The sequence below is a fragment of the Perognathus longimembris genome, chromosome 18 (assembly GCF_023159225.1).
Source record: "Perognathus longimembris pacificus isolate PPM17 chromosome 18, ASM2315922v1, whole genome shotgun sequence".
Taxonomy (NCBI): Eukaryota; Metazoa; Chordata; class Mammalia; order Rodentia; family Heteromyidae; genus Perognathus; species Perognathus longimembris.
Genome location: NC_063178.1, coordinates 13,718,164 through 13,732,589, shown reverse-complemented (window position 1 = coordinate 13,732,589; position 14,426 = coordinate 13,718,164). Strand labels below are relative to the sequence as shown.

Sequence of the window (14,426 nt, the reverse complement as noted above, 5' to 3'; positions counted from 1 at the left end):
TCTGAATCCTGTCTTTGTCCAATGGAGAAGTCAGTATTGTTTTGCTTCTTTTTGTTCTTAAGTCACTGCTTCTAGGTTTTCCTTCCAGATCCATTGTCTTTTCCACTTGTCTTTCTCAGTCACTTGGAAAAACCCTACTCTGATTATGCTCCAGGCTTTGGACTTCTCTGTTATGGTACAGCTGTCCACTCTGTCCACATGAGTATTTATTTTTCTGATAAACTGATTATCTCTTTACTCAGAATTTATGGCTGGACAGAGTAAGTGAGGCAAGGCTACAATTTTGTTTGAAAGCAGAACCACTTAATCTCCTGTCCTATGCCACTGCCTGACTTCAACTTCCTGGAGTAGCATGTTGTTTGAAATGTTGTGCATTGTTATAAATACTCCTGCAGTAGTTATATCATTGTAAATGTCAAGTGTTTCCCATTTTCTGACACTTTCTGTGCAGCTTCTTTGACACAAAACTTCCTTGGGTGCATTTCATAAATAAAGGGAAATCTGTCAGGTTTTCATTCATCAAGTACTGGTTTGATACAGCCCATAGAAATGGCTAGCATATGACATTCCTGTTTGTGTTTCCAGTTTGTGGTGGCTACTTCTCCGTCGACTCTTCTGGTACTATTTCCTCTCCAAACTTTCCCAGCAATTATTTCCATGACCAGAACTGCACCTGGATACTTCAAGCTCAACCTCCATGTAAGTAGCAAAGAGAGAGAGAGAGAGAGAGAGAGAGAGAGAGAGAGAGAGAGAGAGAGAGAAATATTCTGGACCCATGTATGATGTCTGAGGAAACCAGTCCATGAGCAATTCCCAGGTCCTCAAGCCAGCCTTTCTGTTCTTTTTGAAGTTTTAACTCCTCATGGGCAGGAGTGTCCTCTAGTAATGTGTCCTCTAGTAATTTTTTTTTTTTTTTACTGTTCTATCTCCATCTCCATGTAAAGGACTTCATTTTTACATTCTAGGAAAACTTACTTAATAAGCCCTGCACAACAAATCTCTATAATGCTACTGTCTTGACAGGCATGTGAGATTGAAGATAAGTCACAATAATTGATGAATAAATGGTTTTTGACGTGCCTGTCTTGAGTGTAGTGGATATTCAAGACAGTTGCTGGCCAAAAAAAACCACACACACACACAAAAAACGACAGAATCTCTCAACTTAAAAATGCAACGCCTGAAGTCTGTTAACCTCAAATCAATGTGGAAGCTAATTATAAAACCTGGTCTTGCATGCAATGCATGTATATTACAAAATCCCAGCACTGCCCTGCTCTCAGTGCTCAATAAGTGTGGATTGGATTTCCTCTTTCGAATCCTCCAATCCTGTTTTCTGACCTAGTAGTGGTCATTTTATTGGCCGAGAAAGTGAGGAGTCAGCCCTTAGGAACTACAAAAGTAACCCTGCTTCATTCTCAAGCCTTTAAGGTTATTCAGGAAAACGTTATGATTTCAGACAGGAGGTAGGAACATCCTCCACTCCACCTTGTGTGAAAATACTTAAGTCCTTTGTGTGAAAATACTCAAGTTGCTTCAGCTAATCAGGCCCTGGATAAAATAACTTACAAAAGGAGGAAGAGTTTCCCTTAAATACTATCTTCACACTTTCCCCACTGTTGTTGTAACAAATTTGTTGACATACCTAAAATGGGGTGGAGTGTGTATTCTTTAGCTAATTGCAGAAGGGCAGGGCAGAGCTAGAATAAACAGTCCTCAGAGACATTCCTGGCCTGCAATTAACAGTTTTGTGCCTGGTGGTTATTTTCAAGGGCGTGACAAAGCATTTTAGATGAAAGAGCTGACTGCTCCTAGGTCAGTAACCAAAGAGATCCTATTCTGAAAGAATAGGGACCTGGGAAGAATAACAAAAGGAAAATGGACTTAGGCACTTAGTGTACTTCAAGCAATTCAAAGATTTCCTGAACAACGACTGAACCTCTAGGGTTGGAGCTCTGGTCCGTAAACAAAACAAAGCTGAAGGCCAGTGGATGTTTGTATCACGCAGACAATCTTATTGACAAGTACAAGGAAAGAATCCAAATTTAAGGAAACTCTTCCACTGGGGGAAAAAAAAGAAAGGAAGGAAAGGATGTCAGAATGCTGCATTTTCCAGTGTGGTTCTTAATGCCTGGGATGAAGCTACCCCAGCTGTGTTGTTTTTCACTAGACTCCCAAAGTGATTCTATTGCTCCTCAAAGGGAATCCTTTAGCATAGAGGTTGTGCCTTTTTTTTTCTTTACCTCACTCAGCTTGTGGGAAAGTCTGCCAAATCCCTTACTTCCCCATTAGAAAGCCCTTCTCTGAAAATATTACACCTAACATCTCTCTCCCTTTGTTCAAAGTGCTTTATGAAATAATCTCCTCCTTTGTGTTTTTTCCCTTGCAGATAATCATATTACTCTCTCCTTTGTCAATTTTGAAATTCAAAACAGTAACAATTGTACCAAGGACTTCATAGAAATTTTTGACGGTGACTTCTATGACGCCCCCTCCCGAGGTACCCTCCGCCACTCCTTCCCTCTTGTGTGCTGGTTATGGATTCTCATATTGATAGGCTGTTGTTCAAGTTCAGAATTGATGGGCAATAGGGCCAACTGCATAAACCACATAGAGGTCATTGGAGAGTAAGAAAGCAGGATTTCATGTGGAGTTTAAGAAATTCAACTTGTTTCTTTTCTATGTGTGTATCTTTTAAGATTTTTTTTTGAAATCACAGCTTTCTGAGACAATCTTGAATGAAGTCTATCCCAATATCACATAGAATTCTTCCCAAATATTTCTGATCAATATTTGCCTATAATCCTTATGTTGAAATTGAACATGCTTTTCTTTGCCCTCAGTGGAAGAAAAAATACTTCAATTGATTTATAAAGTCTATGATTTTTGTTTTCCTGTGATCTCAGTAAAATTAGAGTATACTGCTATTTCTTAAAATGTCTTCAAACAAAATAATCCCAGGTCATGTAAACTTTGTCCATTAGCATTTACTTTTTTTTTTTTTTTTGGCTAGTCCTGGGCCTTGGACTCAGGGCCTGAGCACTGTCCCTGGCTTCTTCTTGCTCAAGGCTAGCACTCTGCCACTTAAGCCACAGCGCCACTTCTGGCCGTTTTCTGTATATGTGGTGCTGGGGAATTGAACCCAGGGCCTCATCTATACAAGGCAAGCACTCTTGCCACTAGGCCATATCCCCAGCCCCACTATTTTTTTTTAATTAGTGTTGTCACACAAGCTTCTCATCTAGCCTTGGAGGTCAAACTCTAGTTAGCATGTATTTAGAGTACATTTTTAATTCAGGCATTTTCGTGATTACTAATTTAAATGGCCATCCAAGTGGTGATTTCTCCAGTATGCTTGCTTCTCTTGTCATTTCTGTTAAAGATGTGTTTTCAGTCTGTCAGTGCTTCACCATCCTAACTTTGTTATGTAGGCCGGTACTGTGGCATGTCCCTGCCCCATCCCATCACATCCTTTGGAAGTGCCTTGACACTGAGATTCATCTCCGACAGTACGCTGTCTAATGAAGGCTTCCAGCTTTTATATGCACCATCAACATCAGGTAAGGAGCGTTATTAGCAAGTGGCCCCACCAGCTGAGACTCTTTGACCTACAATACTTGGGAGCTGGTTTCCTAATATCACTACTGCTCCTAACCTTACCATCTTCCCATGAAGGGAAATATTTACATCCTAATAATACTGAACTTCAGAAGGGAGAACAACAGCATGCAGACCTGCTTCTTGGTAGCTAAACCTCATGATCTCAGATGACTACTTACCGTGTCTTAGTGATATGTTAGTTCAGGCATTTCCTCACTGCTAACTTGTGCTGGCACAATGAACAGGCCCAGCACTTTTCTGCCATCCAGACCTGGATGCTCTGAATATTGACTGGATGGATGTGTTGAAGGGTGGGAAGGGAGAAAGGTGCCATCCAAAACCGGGGCTCTTGGACCCAGGAGTAGTTTTCACGGTCGGCTCTCTCATTAGAAACAAAAATACACAAGAGCCAAGTGAGGCATCCATGGCGCCTGGGAGACGTGTTGTTCTGAGAGGGAATGGCTGCAAACACCTTTTTTTTTAAACCCAGGATTGAAGCTGATACTGGTTAGAAAAATGGAGAAGTTTCAGAATGAAAAACAAGTCTTTTATCACCCAAACTTATACTTAGCTTATAGGGAGAAAAGACACTGTGTGAATTCTCCCTGATTTACCACACTGAGCAGCTCCTGGTTTTCAGGTTTTGCCATCTATCTGTCTATCTATCTATCTATCTATCTATCTATCTATCTATCTATCTATCTATCTATCTATCTACATAGCATAGAGTTTTGAAAATTGAGATGGAAATACTATGCCATTGATGGGGATGAAAATATGATGTCCTTCAATGCTGAATATGGCAATGATGGTCTTAGTTTACAGTGTCTCCCTTTTGATCTTTGCTCTAACACTCTTATTTTTTTTTCCCCCAGCTTGTGGTGGAAACTTACACATGGCCGAAGGCATCTTCGACAGCCCGGGCTACCCAGACGTTTATCCCCCTAATGTGGAATGTGTCTGGAACATTGTTAGTTCCCCTGGCAACCAGCTGCAGCTGTCCTTCATGTAAATCCTTTTTGATGGTGTATTGTTTCAGTGCTGGTAAATCCGTAGGAAGGAAGTGCTGTTACTAATAGCATAGACAGCTAACCACATGTGTACCCAGGCAACTGCTAAAGAGAACACGGTGGGAGCTTTAGGAAGTCTTTCTCCAAATTTCCTGTTTTAGTCATACTTTAGGTTATAAATCCCACTAAAATGTGCTCAAAAATGGTTTTAGAAGCTGGGTGCTCGCCTGTGGATCAGGCCTATAGTCCTAGCTACTCAGGAGGCTGAGATTTGAAGACTGCAGTTTGAAGCCAGCCCAGCTGAAAAGTCCCTACAAGACTCAAATTAACCACTCAAAAACTAGAAGTGGCACTGTGGCTCAAAGTAGTAGCGCTCTATCTAGCCTTGAGCAAAAGAGCTCAGGGACAGTACCCAGGACCTATGTTCAAGCCTAACGGACAGTCCCTGAGCTCTTTGGTAAGACCTAATTGAAAGTTTGGACAGCTCTATTTGTAGGCTAAAGTTCAGATATTTCAAGTTGTTTCTTTGATCCATCAGCAAGACAGTGTCCCTTCAAAGTGCAAGTGCCATTGTCTTAAGTCAAAAAGACATTCTGTATGGCCAAAAGGCAACGGGGTGAAAGCTTCATTGTGGGTGGGAAGGAAGTTTGGGGGTATTTTTATCTTCATTAGCATCACAAAGTCCCTAATGGCAACAAGCTATCAACTGAGTTCTTACCTGAGATAGGTTATTTCATTTAATAAATACTTGTCAAGACGGTACAAAGTGTTAACACATGGAAGATTCGTGCTAAGTGATTCGTATGCAATCATTGTCATTACATTCATATTAGTGAACACTGTAAAGATCACTGGTCATTAGATACTTGGGCTAAGCCCTGGGAATACTTAAGACACATGATTGTAGTTCTTGGGAGACGTGGTGTGACTCACACCTGTAATCCCAGCAATGTTGGAAGCGGAGGTGCAACGATTGTGGTCAGAGTGTGGCCTCACATCAAAAGCACAAGGATTTCCCCCAAAAAATTACAAAAAGCAAAACAGGGCTGGAGGATAAGGCTCAAGAAGTAGAGCACCTGCCTTGCAAGTGCAAAGCCATGAGTTCAAACTAGTAAATTACTGAAGACTCTAGGTTTTGCCAATTATTGATCAAGATCATGAAGCTATTTAACTGAACCCTCAAGAGATGCATTTCATCCACAGAGGAATTAAAAACCAAACCCTTTTTAATCCTCACTTCACAGATAGGATCCAAGATGTCAATATTAAAATGTGTAGCACAAGATAGTTGCATTTTTTCTGTCTTAGCTATGTCTAAGGAATTTTCTGTGGTATATCCATACAAATCCAAATGGACTACATTAGGCTCTCCCCGCAGAGCTGGGTAAGATGATAAACAATGAGAGCACACTGCATTCTTTTTAACAGATTCATGCATGTTTGATCATAGTTACTGTGCAGTTACATTGTAGTAACTTAGCTGACTACTTGGTGTCATTGCTTGAGTTTTATTGTTCAAGTGAATCTCGCAAATGCAAGATGCTTCTTTTTGTGTGGATGATGATGAGAAAGACAGGACATCATGGGGAGGCTGTGAGCAGTTTAAAGTGCTTCCAGATGGGTGCTTGGGCACTTCCTTGGGATATGAGAGAGGAAGATGAGAAGCAGGAGGCACCTCTAGTTCTAAAACATAGGGTTTGCATTGTGGATGCTGTGGTAATGAATCTCAGTATGGAGAAAACTGGAGAATGTATGGTGGAGTTTGCATCAAAAGAGAGGCAATAAGAATCTCAGGATGGTTTTAGAAATATAAAACAGACATTGAAAGGAATCAGCAGAAATGATACTCTGTGATAGCAGAGTAATTTTAGGAATTGATGGGTTTGGGCTCTGAATTGAAATGAGACAATGAGAAACAGCAATGCATTATTTTTGTTCCAGACTGCATTTTTATTAGAATATTTTAACCGGAGGTGGGGGGGGGGCGGCAGATTTGATTATAAAATGTTACAGCCTAAGACACAAACTTCCAAGAACTATAAAACTTTTCTAAGTTTATTCTGATTTGTATTGGTATTGTGTTAAATAATTAATAAACCAATGTCACCTCTATTTTTTAGCCATCAATTATAGTCTGGACCAGTGGTTAGAACATTAACTTATGTTTTGATGCATGCTTGAATCTGTCTTGCATTCATCTACTTCCTCTAGCATTCATCTACTGGGGTTAAATAGAAAGGTTTTAGAGGTGATTTTCCCCTTTAGAGGAAAACAATATGCCTTTCTTTTCATTTTGCTTTCTGAGAAGTAGAAGACCATTTCAGCTTATTTCATATTGTCAGTAATAAAACAAAGCCATTCTAAATATGGATTAAAATTAATTTCTTTGAAAATAAGGATTGTAGCTAAGCTATAACTTTTATATATATATGGCATCAGATCATCAAGGCAGTAAGGATATATATATATTTATACATATAGAGAGAGAGTGTGTTTACCTTTTAGATGAAGATGAAGATATTTCCTGACTTTTCGGGCTTCTTGGCTATTAGTTATATCTTGCTGCTAAAAATACATCTATAATAGAGTCCAGGTGGTCTGAACCGTAATATCCCACCTTCAGGGGCTCTTCTTCCCGCTCCCCACCCCAACTCTCTATCTCTGTGTTTGTCTGACTACCTGTCGATTCATCTGTCTATCTATCTATCTATCTATCTATCTATCTATCTATCTATCTATCTATCATCCATCCATCCATCAGCTATTTGTCCATCTGTCCATCATCTATCATCTCTATCTATCTATCTATCTATCTATCTATCTATCTATCTATCTATCTATATCTCATATCTGTCACCCATCCATCCATCCATCCATCCATTTTGGTGGTACTAGTGGTGAACTCAGAGAATCGCTCTTGCTAGGAAGGAATTCTACACTTGGGCCACATTCTCAACCTTTTTGCTCTGGATATTATTCAGGTAATGTCATCAGACTGAGATCTATTGCCTTTCTGCTTCCCATGTAGCTAGAACTACATGTGTGTGCCAACATGTCCCACTTGTCTTTGGGGTAGGGTCACACTAACATTTGTCCTGATCTGGCCTTGAATCTCAGTTCTTATGGTTTCCTCTTCCTCCCAAGTAGCTAGCTGTATTACAGGCACAAAGTACCATACTTTGTACTAGAAATAAATTGAATATTCTGGGGCAGCAAAAGTCCTCATCATATCCCTTTATCTTATAATAGAAGTGAGACCCATGTTTTGAATGTCATGTGCATCATTTCTTTACACTTTTACTGCACACGTATGTGTCTCAGGGCATTGCTTTTGCTTTTGTGTTGCAAGATAATAGAATTGTCTGTGTATTTTTCTTGGGTAAACTAGGCATACGGTTTGTGGGATAACTTCATATGTGTTTAATTTTTGTAAGAATTATTCAAAGTGCTTGATCAGCATATAGCCCCAGCAGCAATTTATAAAATTTCCAGTGCATCTGTATTCTCAACACCATTTTATCTTGTCAGTCTTTTCTTCAGCTATTGTGATAGATATGAATTCATATCTTTTTGTGATACTTGATTTGTGTGCTCACCATTCTCATTCTCACTGGGTATTCATTTAATGTCTTTTAGGAATGCCTGCACCATTGTTGTCCATTTTTAATTTATTTATTTCATCACTGTAAGAATACCTTTCCTGTTCCAACTTTGGATACCTTTTAGATACATGCTTTATATTTTTCTCCCCTCACCCCAGTTCATTCTGTGTGTTAGCTAGTCATTTTCTTAGTTATATCTCGAATGAGAAACATTTAAGAAAAATTTTGGGATGAACTTAAATCTAATTCTTTATCTAACATGCAGTGCTTTCATTGCATTCGATCCATGTAAAATTTTTCCTATCTTTAACTTCAAAAAGTATTTTATTTTTGTGAGACTAAAGCAGGACAATGGGGAGTTCTAGGACAGCCTGAACTACATTGTATGACCCTATTTAAAAGCAAAAAAGTAGACTTGTTAAAAAGCAGCTTATGAGTGTGAATCAGATGAACGCCCAAACTATGCTACTGTTTTAATCCTAATTATATTTTTTTCTCACCCTATCAGATCTTTCCAGTTGGAGGACTCTCCAAACTGTCGCAAAGACTTTTTGGAAATCCGGGAAGGCAATGCTACAGGTCCCTTGGTAGGGCGTTACTGTGGAAACTCTCTGCCTCACAACTACTCCTCCATTGTGGCCCATATTCTGTGGGTCAAATTTGTCTCCGATGGCTCGGGCAGTGGCTCAGGCTTCCAGGCTGGCTTTGCTAAGAGTGAGTTGCTTCATTCCAGTGATGGCTTCCAGAATATGTCCCGAACGCTAGAACTACAAATGTATTTTCCAGTAATGAATTAAGCAAGAATCATTCCATTCTAATTTACCCTTCTTGATTTTGTGAAATTACTTTATAAAATACTAACCTCCCCCCCCCAAAAAAAAACCCCAAACACTCTCCATTATATATTAATGTCTCATTAAGAGCAAGGGAGAACACTCCCAATGGTTCTAGTATTTTTCTGACCCAGTTTCTACCTAAATTAAATCGATTCTTTATGACTATTGTGCTAATATAGTCCACGAGGTATTTCTGTCACATGTATTTTATTTGATCACATAAACTCCACATTCTTCAATTAAAATATTTGATTCTGAGAGTTGACTTAACACTCAGATATTACCACTAATTTTTATTTTTATTATTTTCTCTCTCTCTCTTTCTGGAGGTACTACCAGGCCAAGGCTCTCTCCTCTAGTCATTTTTGTGCTGGTTATTTTCAAGATAACAGTCTTGCGAGGGCAGTTAATGTATATTTGATTTAGCATTGTAGCTAGGATAGCAGACTCATGAAGTCAGGCCCCAGCTCCTGCTTAGAGAGTCTGGCAAACTTCTTCCCAGGCTGGACTCTAACCACAAGCAGCTCAACTCCCCAGTAGATAGGATTATATAAAATTATTTTTCAATTTGACTTTTGTATGATTGGCCATTCATAAGTTCAGTTTCTTTTATTAGTGAATTTTAAAAGAATAAGGAACAGTTGAAGGACCAAAAAAAAAAAAGCCAAGAGAATTAAATCTATCTTTTCTGTAAAACTGAGTGAAATAGAATAATTAAGGAAGGGGATGGTAGCTTCTCCTTCTCATGCCCCTTGTGGGGTTTGGGAAGTCTTTTCACATGGAAAGTTATCACCTCCTAGTATACCCTGCAACCATGGACAGTGATGGCATTCCATTCACAAAAATCACTCTTCTCCAAGCAATCAATGGATAGTTCAACACACAAACAGGAAGCAGCATTTCTTTCAGTAGTCAGAAAAGTAATCAATGTCACCCTTTTCAATATCCCTTCCCTTTTGTTTTGTTTTGGTTTCTCACTTGATTCAAGCTCTGTTCTAAGTAGGTCTGATTTGCTCCTCTATTTCCCTCCTAGAATTTGGCAATGACAATATTGTGGGAAGTCATGGGCAAATTGCCTCACCCTTGTGGCCTGGATTTTACCCCCATTACTCCAACTACAAATGGACAGTGCATGTGAATGCATCTCAAGTTATCCATGGCAGAATCTTAGAGATGGACATTGAGTCAACATATAAGTGCTATCGTGATGAGTTAAGGGTAAGTTTTCATAGACATTCCCGTGTTTTTAAGTCTCTATCCACTAGTATTTAGCAAAAGTAAGTCCAAATTAGTATTTATTCAAACAAATGAAGGATACATGAGATGGTCCTGCACAAATCATAATTACCATCTCACCATTACCTATACAGAGAGAATTCTACTATTGTATTTATATGTTCTAGTCTTTATTGAGGGATTTTTAGAGCATTATTACAATTTACCAATTGATATATCAAAACATGCTTATGTGTCTTATTTATTTTGCCTTACATCTCATTTTCCTGATTGTTTTTTAAAAAGTTTTTATTATAAAACTGATGTACAGAGAGGTTACAGTTTCACACGTTAGGCATTGGTTACATTTCTTGTACTGTTTGTTACCTTGTCCCTCATACCCCCCTCCCCCCTCCCCCTGTCCCCCCCTGAGGTGTTCAGTTCACTTACACCAAACAGTTTCGCAAGTATTGCTTTTGTTGTTGTTTCTCGTATTTTACCCTTTGTCTCTCAATTTTGGTATTCCCTTTGAATTTCCTAATTCTAATACCAGTACACACTGTTTCCCATACACTCAGATAAGATTATAGAGATAGTGTAGATACAATCACAAGAAGGTGATACACGAACATCATCAATAGTAGAAACTACAGATACACATGGGATGTTGAAAGTAGTTTCAACTCTGATATAACAATCATTTCCATAACATGGAGTTCATTTCACTTAGCATCATCTTTGTGTTCATAAGGGTATAGCTATTGGGCTCTTGTGATCCTCTGCTGTGACTTGCCTAAACCTGTGCTAATTAGTCCCAATAAGGGAGACCATAGAGTCCATGTTTCTTTGGGTCTGGCTCATTTCACTTAGTATAATTTTTTCCAGACAGCAGAGCAGCTGCAGTGCAATAGCTCAGCTCCCCTGATTGTTTTTATCTTAGTGTTAAAATCATTTGAGATATCCATTAAAATAAACAAAAAACAGGCCAGGCACTGGTATGTCTCACCTGAAATGCTAGCTATTCTGGAGGCTACAAAGGAAAGGTCTATGCAACTCCATCTCAAACTAACAATCAGAAAGCAGGGCTAGATAAGAGCTCAAGTGGTAGATAGAGCACCAGGCAAGTGCGTGCACGTGCACGTGCGTGTACACACACACACACACACACACACACGAATCTTATGCTCATATTGAATACTGTTTTGTGTTGGATCCCTGATGGTTGTGATCTTATCTTATTTATCTTGGATATTCAGTGCCTTGTGTAATTCCAAAATTTGATACGTGCTCAAGATGTATGGAAATAATTGTGGAATAACCTGGGGGGGGGGGAAGGGTCTGTAAAGGATTTATATAGTATCTGTAGTAGTGAAATTATTGCCCGTAATGTGAAAACTACCACACAATGCATTTCTAGGTAGTTGGATATTTAAAACCAAATGAGAGAGATTTATTAATTATTTGAACATACTGAGCCTTCCTTTACATAAGTCTGTGTTATTGATTTATTTTTCCTTCTTTAGAGACAGGACCTCTTGTAGGACATCACATCCCTTTGTCTCTGTGAACTTTTCCACTTCCTTGTTTTTGCCTTTCTTCCTAAGGCCTTGAGGCCTCAAAACACAATTGTTGAGTACTGTTGGGGAACTATCCTAGTTTCTAGTTTTTCCCCAGAAATTTTACTGCAAAATTATGTAATATGTTGTATCCATTACACACCTTATTAATGTAATTCTGTCAAGAAGCTATCAATATTTTTGAAGCACATTACATTATCTGCAATCATATTTTATATTTTATGACTCTTTCTATTTGAAACTGAAATTAAAGATTTACTTGTTGATTCTTCGCCCCCCCCCCCATTCTGGTGAAAATTGTATTAACATAAGGTATCTTTTAAATTCATTTTTTTTTTGCAAGAAAACCTAGAAGCTATTTGTTAATTATGAATGCTTGATGTTCTGTCTTTTTCATACAGATTCTCGATGGGAATGATATTCATTCTCGTATCATTGGAAGTTACTGTGGGTCTGAGACTGCATCCTTTAGCACCACTAGAAATGCTTTGACCGTTTACTTTCATTCTGACTCTTCAGTGAGGAAGAAGGGATTCCTTCTTGAGTGGTTTGCAGTAGACCTTCCCAATGGAGTTGCCCCTACCCTTGCTCCAGGTATGTTTGCTAATGAATGAGTTGTGTTCTAAGGCTGGTAACATAGAGACCAATATTTTAAGGGATCCACTGTAAATATCTGAAGAATAGCCAGAACCCCAAATATTTTCCTATAAATGTCCACATGTCTCTGTGTATGTGTGTGTGGAAGGGAGTAGTATGTGTGCCAATATTATGGATTGAATTCAGGGCCAGGTCACACTCTCTGGAGTGTGTACTTATGGCTTAGCACTCGACCACTTGAGCCATGACCCCACTTGTGGCTTTGTGGTAGTTAACTGGAGATAAGAATCTCACAGACTCCCTCCCAGGCTGGCTTTCTAAAAACTGTGAACCTCAGATCTGAGCCTCCTGAGTAGCTGGCATTACAGCCCAATTGGCTCCTAGAACTGGTCAAATGCAATTTTATACTGTTTTTCATAAAAATTTACTTTCTTTCATTCGTTCTTTTTTTGGGGGGGGGGCAGTCCTGGGCCTGGGACTCAGGGCCTGAGCACTGTCCCTGGCCTCTTCTTGCTCAAGGCTAGCACTCTGCTACTTGAGCCACAGCGCCCCTTCTGGCCGTTTTCCACATATGTGGTGCTGGGGAATCGAACTGAGAGCTTCATGGATAGGAGGCAAGCACTCTTGCCACTAGGCCATACTCCCAGCCCCATTTGTTCTTTTTTGTTGCTGTTTTTGGTTGTGTGCTTGAAGTCAGGGCCTGGACACTGTCCCGGATCCTCTTTGTGCTCAAGGCTAGAACTCTAGCAATTGAGCCATAGCACCACTTCTGGATGATGAGACATTAATTGGAAATAAGAGTCTCATGGAGACTTTTCTGAGTGGGTAGGCTCCAAGTTGTGATTTTCAGATATCAGCCTCCTGAATACGCTAGGATTTATAGGCATGAGCCATCAACACACTGCTATTTTATTTCTTTAAAATGCAGATATCTCATTATACTTTCATATAAATTTGGTATTTGGTATCCACAAAATTTATATTTTATACTTTCCAACAACAATGTAAGAATCTCTCAAAATGTTGTAGAGTAAATAATACAATGGTGTGAACTTGTATATACAAACAAACACACATACACAGTATTTAAGGATAAAGCACTAAGCAGAAATAATCAGTTTTTGTCTCTAGATTTTCTTTTGTATAAACACCACACTGGCAGGGAATATGGCCTAGTGGCAAGAGTGCTTGCCTCATATATATGAAGCCCTGGGTTCGATTCCTCAGCACCACATATCTAGAAAACGGCCAGAAGTGGCACTGTGGCTCAAGTGGCAGAGTACTAGCCTTGAGCATAAAGATGCCAGGGACAGCGCTCAGGCCCTGATTCCTAGCAACAGGACTGCCCCCCCCCCAAAATAAAGACTGAATGTTTTATTAAAACCAATAAAATTTAATATTTCCAAATATATTAACTGATTAAGCACTTTTCACAATCATTTCTTATATATATTAAATTTAATTGAAGAAATATTGAGTGAGAAGTTAGGCATGTAGTAAGGACATTAGGAAAAGAAATCAAGACAAGATCTCTCCAGGTATACATAAAAAAATTGCAGAAGACAAGGCCCTCTTATTTAAATAACTGAATGATTATTATTTAAGCAACTGAATGATTAAAGGCAAAAGGCAATGATACTGCCAGCAAATAAGCAAGCAAAGAAAACAACTTTCTGTCACATTGGATTAGGTCCATCTGCAGCATATTCAACACCTCAGGTAGGAAACCAATCATAGTGTGAGTCAGGAAATGCACTGTCATGCTTCAGGAACAAACTTTGTGATCTCAAACAAGATCTATTTCTACTTCACGGTAGTTATCTCTCCTTTGCTCATTCAGGCTCTTGGATTTGTCAGGTCTGGGACATTGCCTGTGACCATGATTTGAACAAAAAGAGCTAAGGAATGTCTCAATCTAAATGTGCTTACCTTGGCGCAATAGCTCACATCTATAATCCAGCTCAGCTACTTTGAAGTCAGAGATTGGAG

General features: G+C 39.2%; 1 protein-coding gene across 1 annotated transcript in view; it reads left to right on the top strand.

Annotated features, from left to right (window-relative positions):
• The window catches only part of Cubn (cubilin), a 203,154-nt gene that overhangs the window by 116,394 nt on the left and 72,334 nt on the right, over positions 1–14,426 (top strand). Inside the window, 7 exon segments of the mRNA XM_048368018.1 lie at positions 586–699; positions 2,390–2,500; positions 3,432–3,560; positions 4,476–4,608; positions 8,721–8,926; positions 10,082–10,266; positions 12,242–12,434. Of these exon segments, the coding sequence (XP_048223975.1) occupies positions 586–699; positions 2,390–2,500; positions 3,432–3,560; positions 4,476–4,608; positions 8,721–8,926; positions 10,082–10,266; positions 12,242–12,434 (1,071 nt within the window).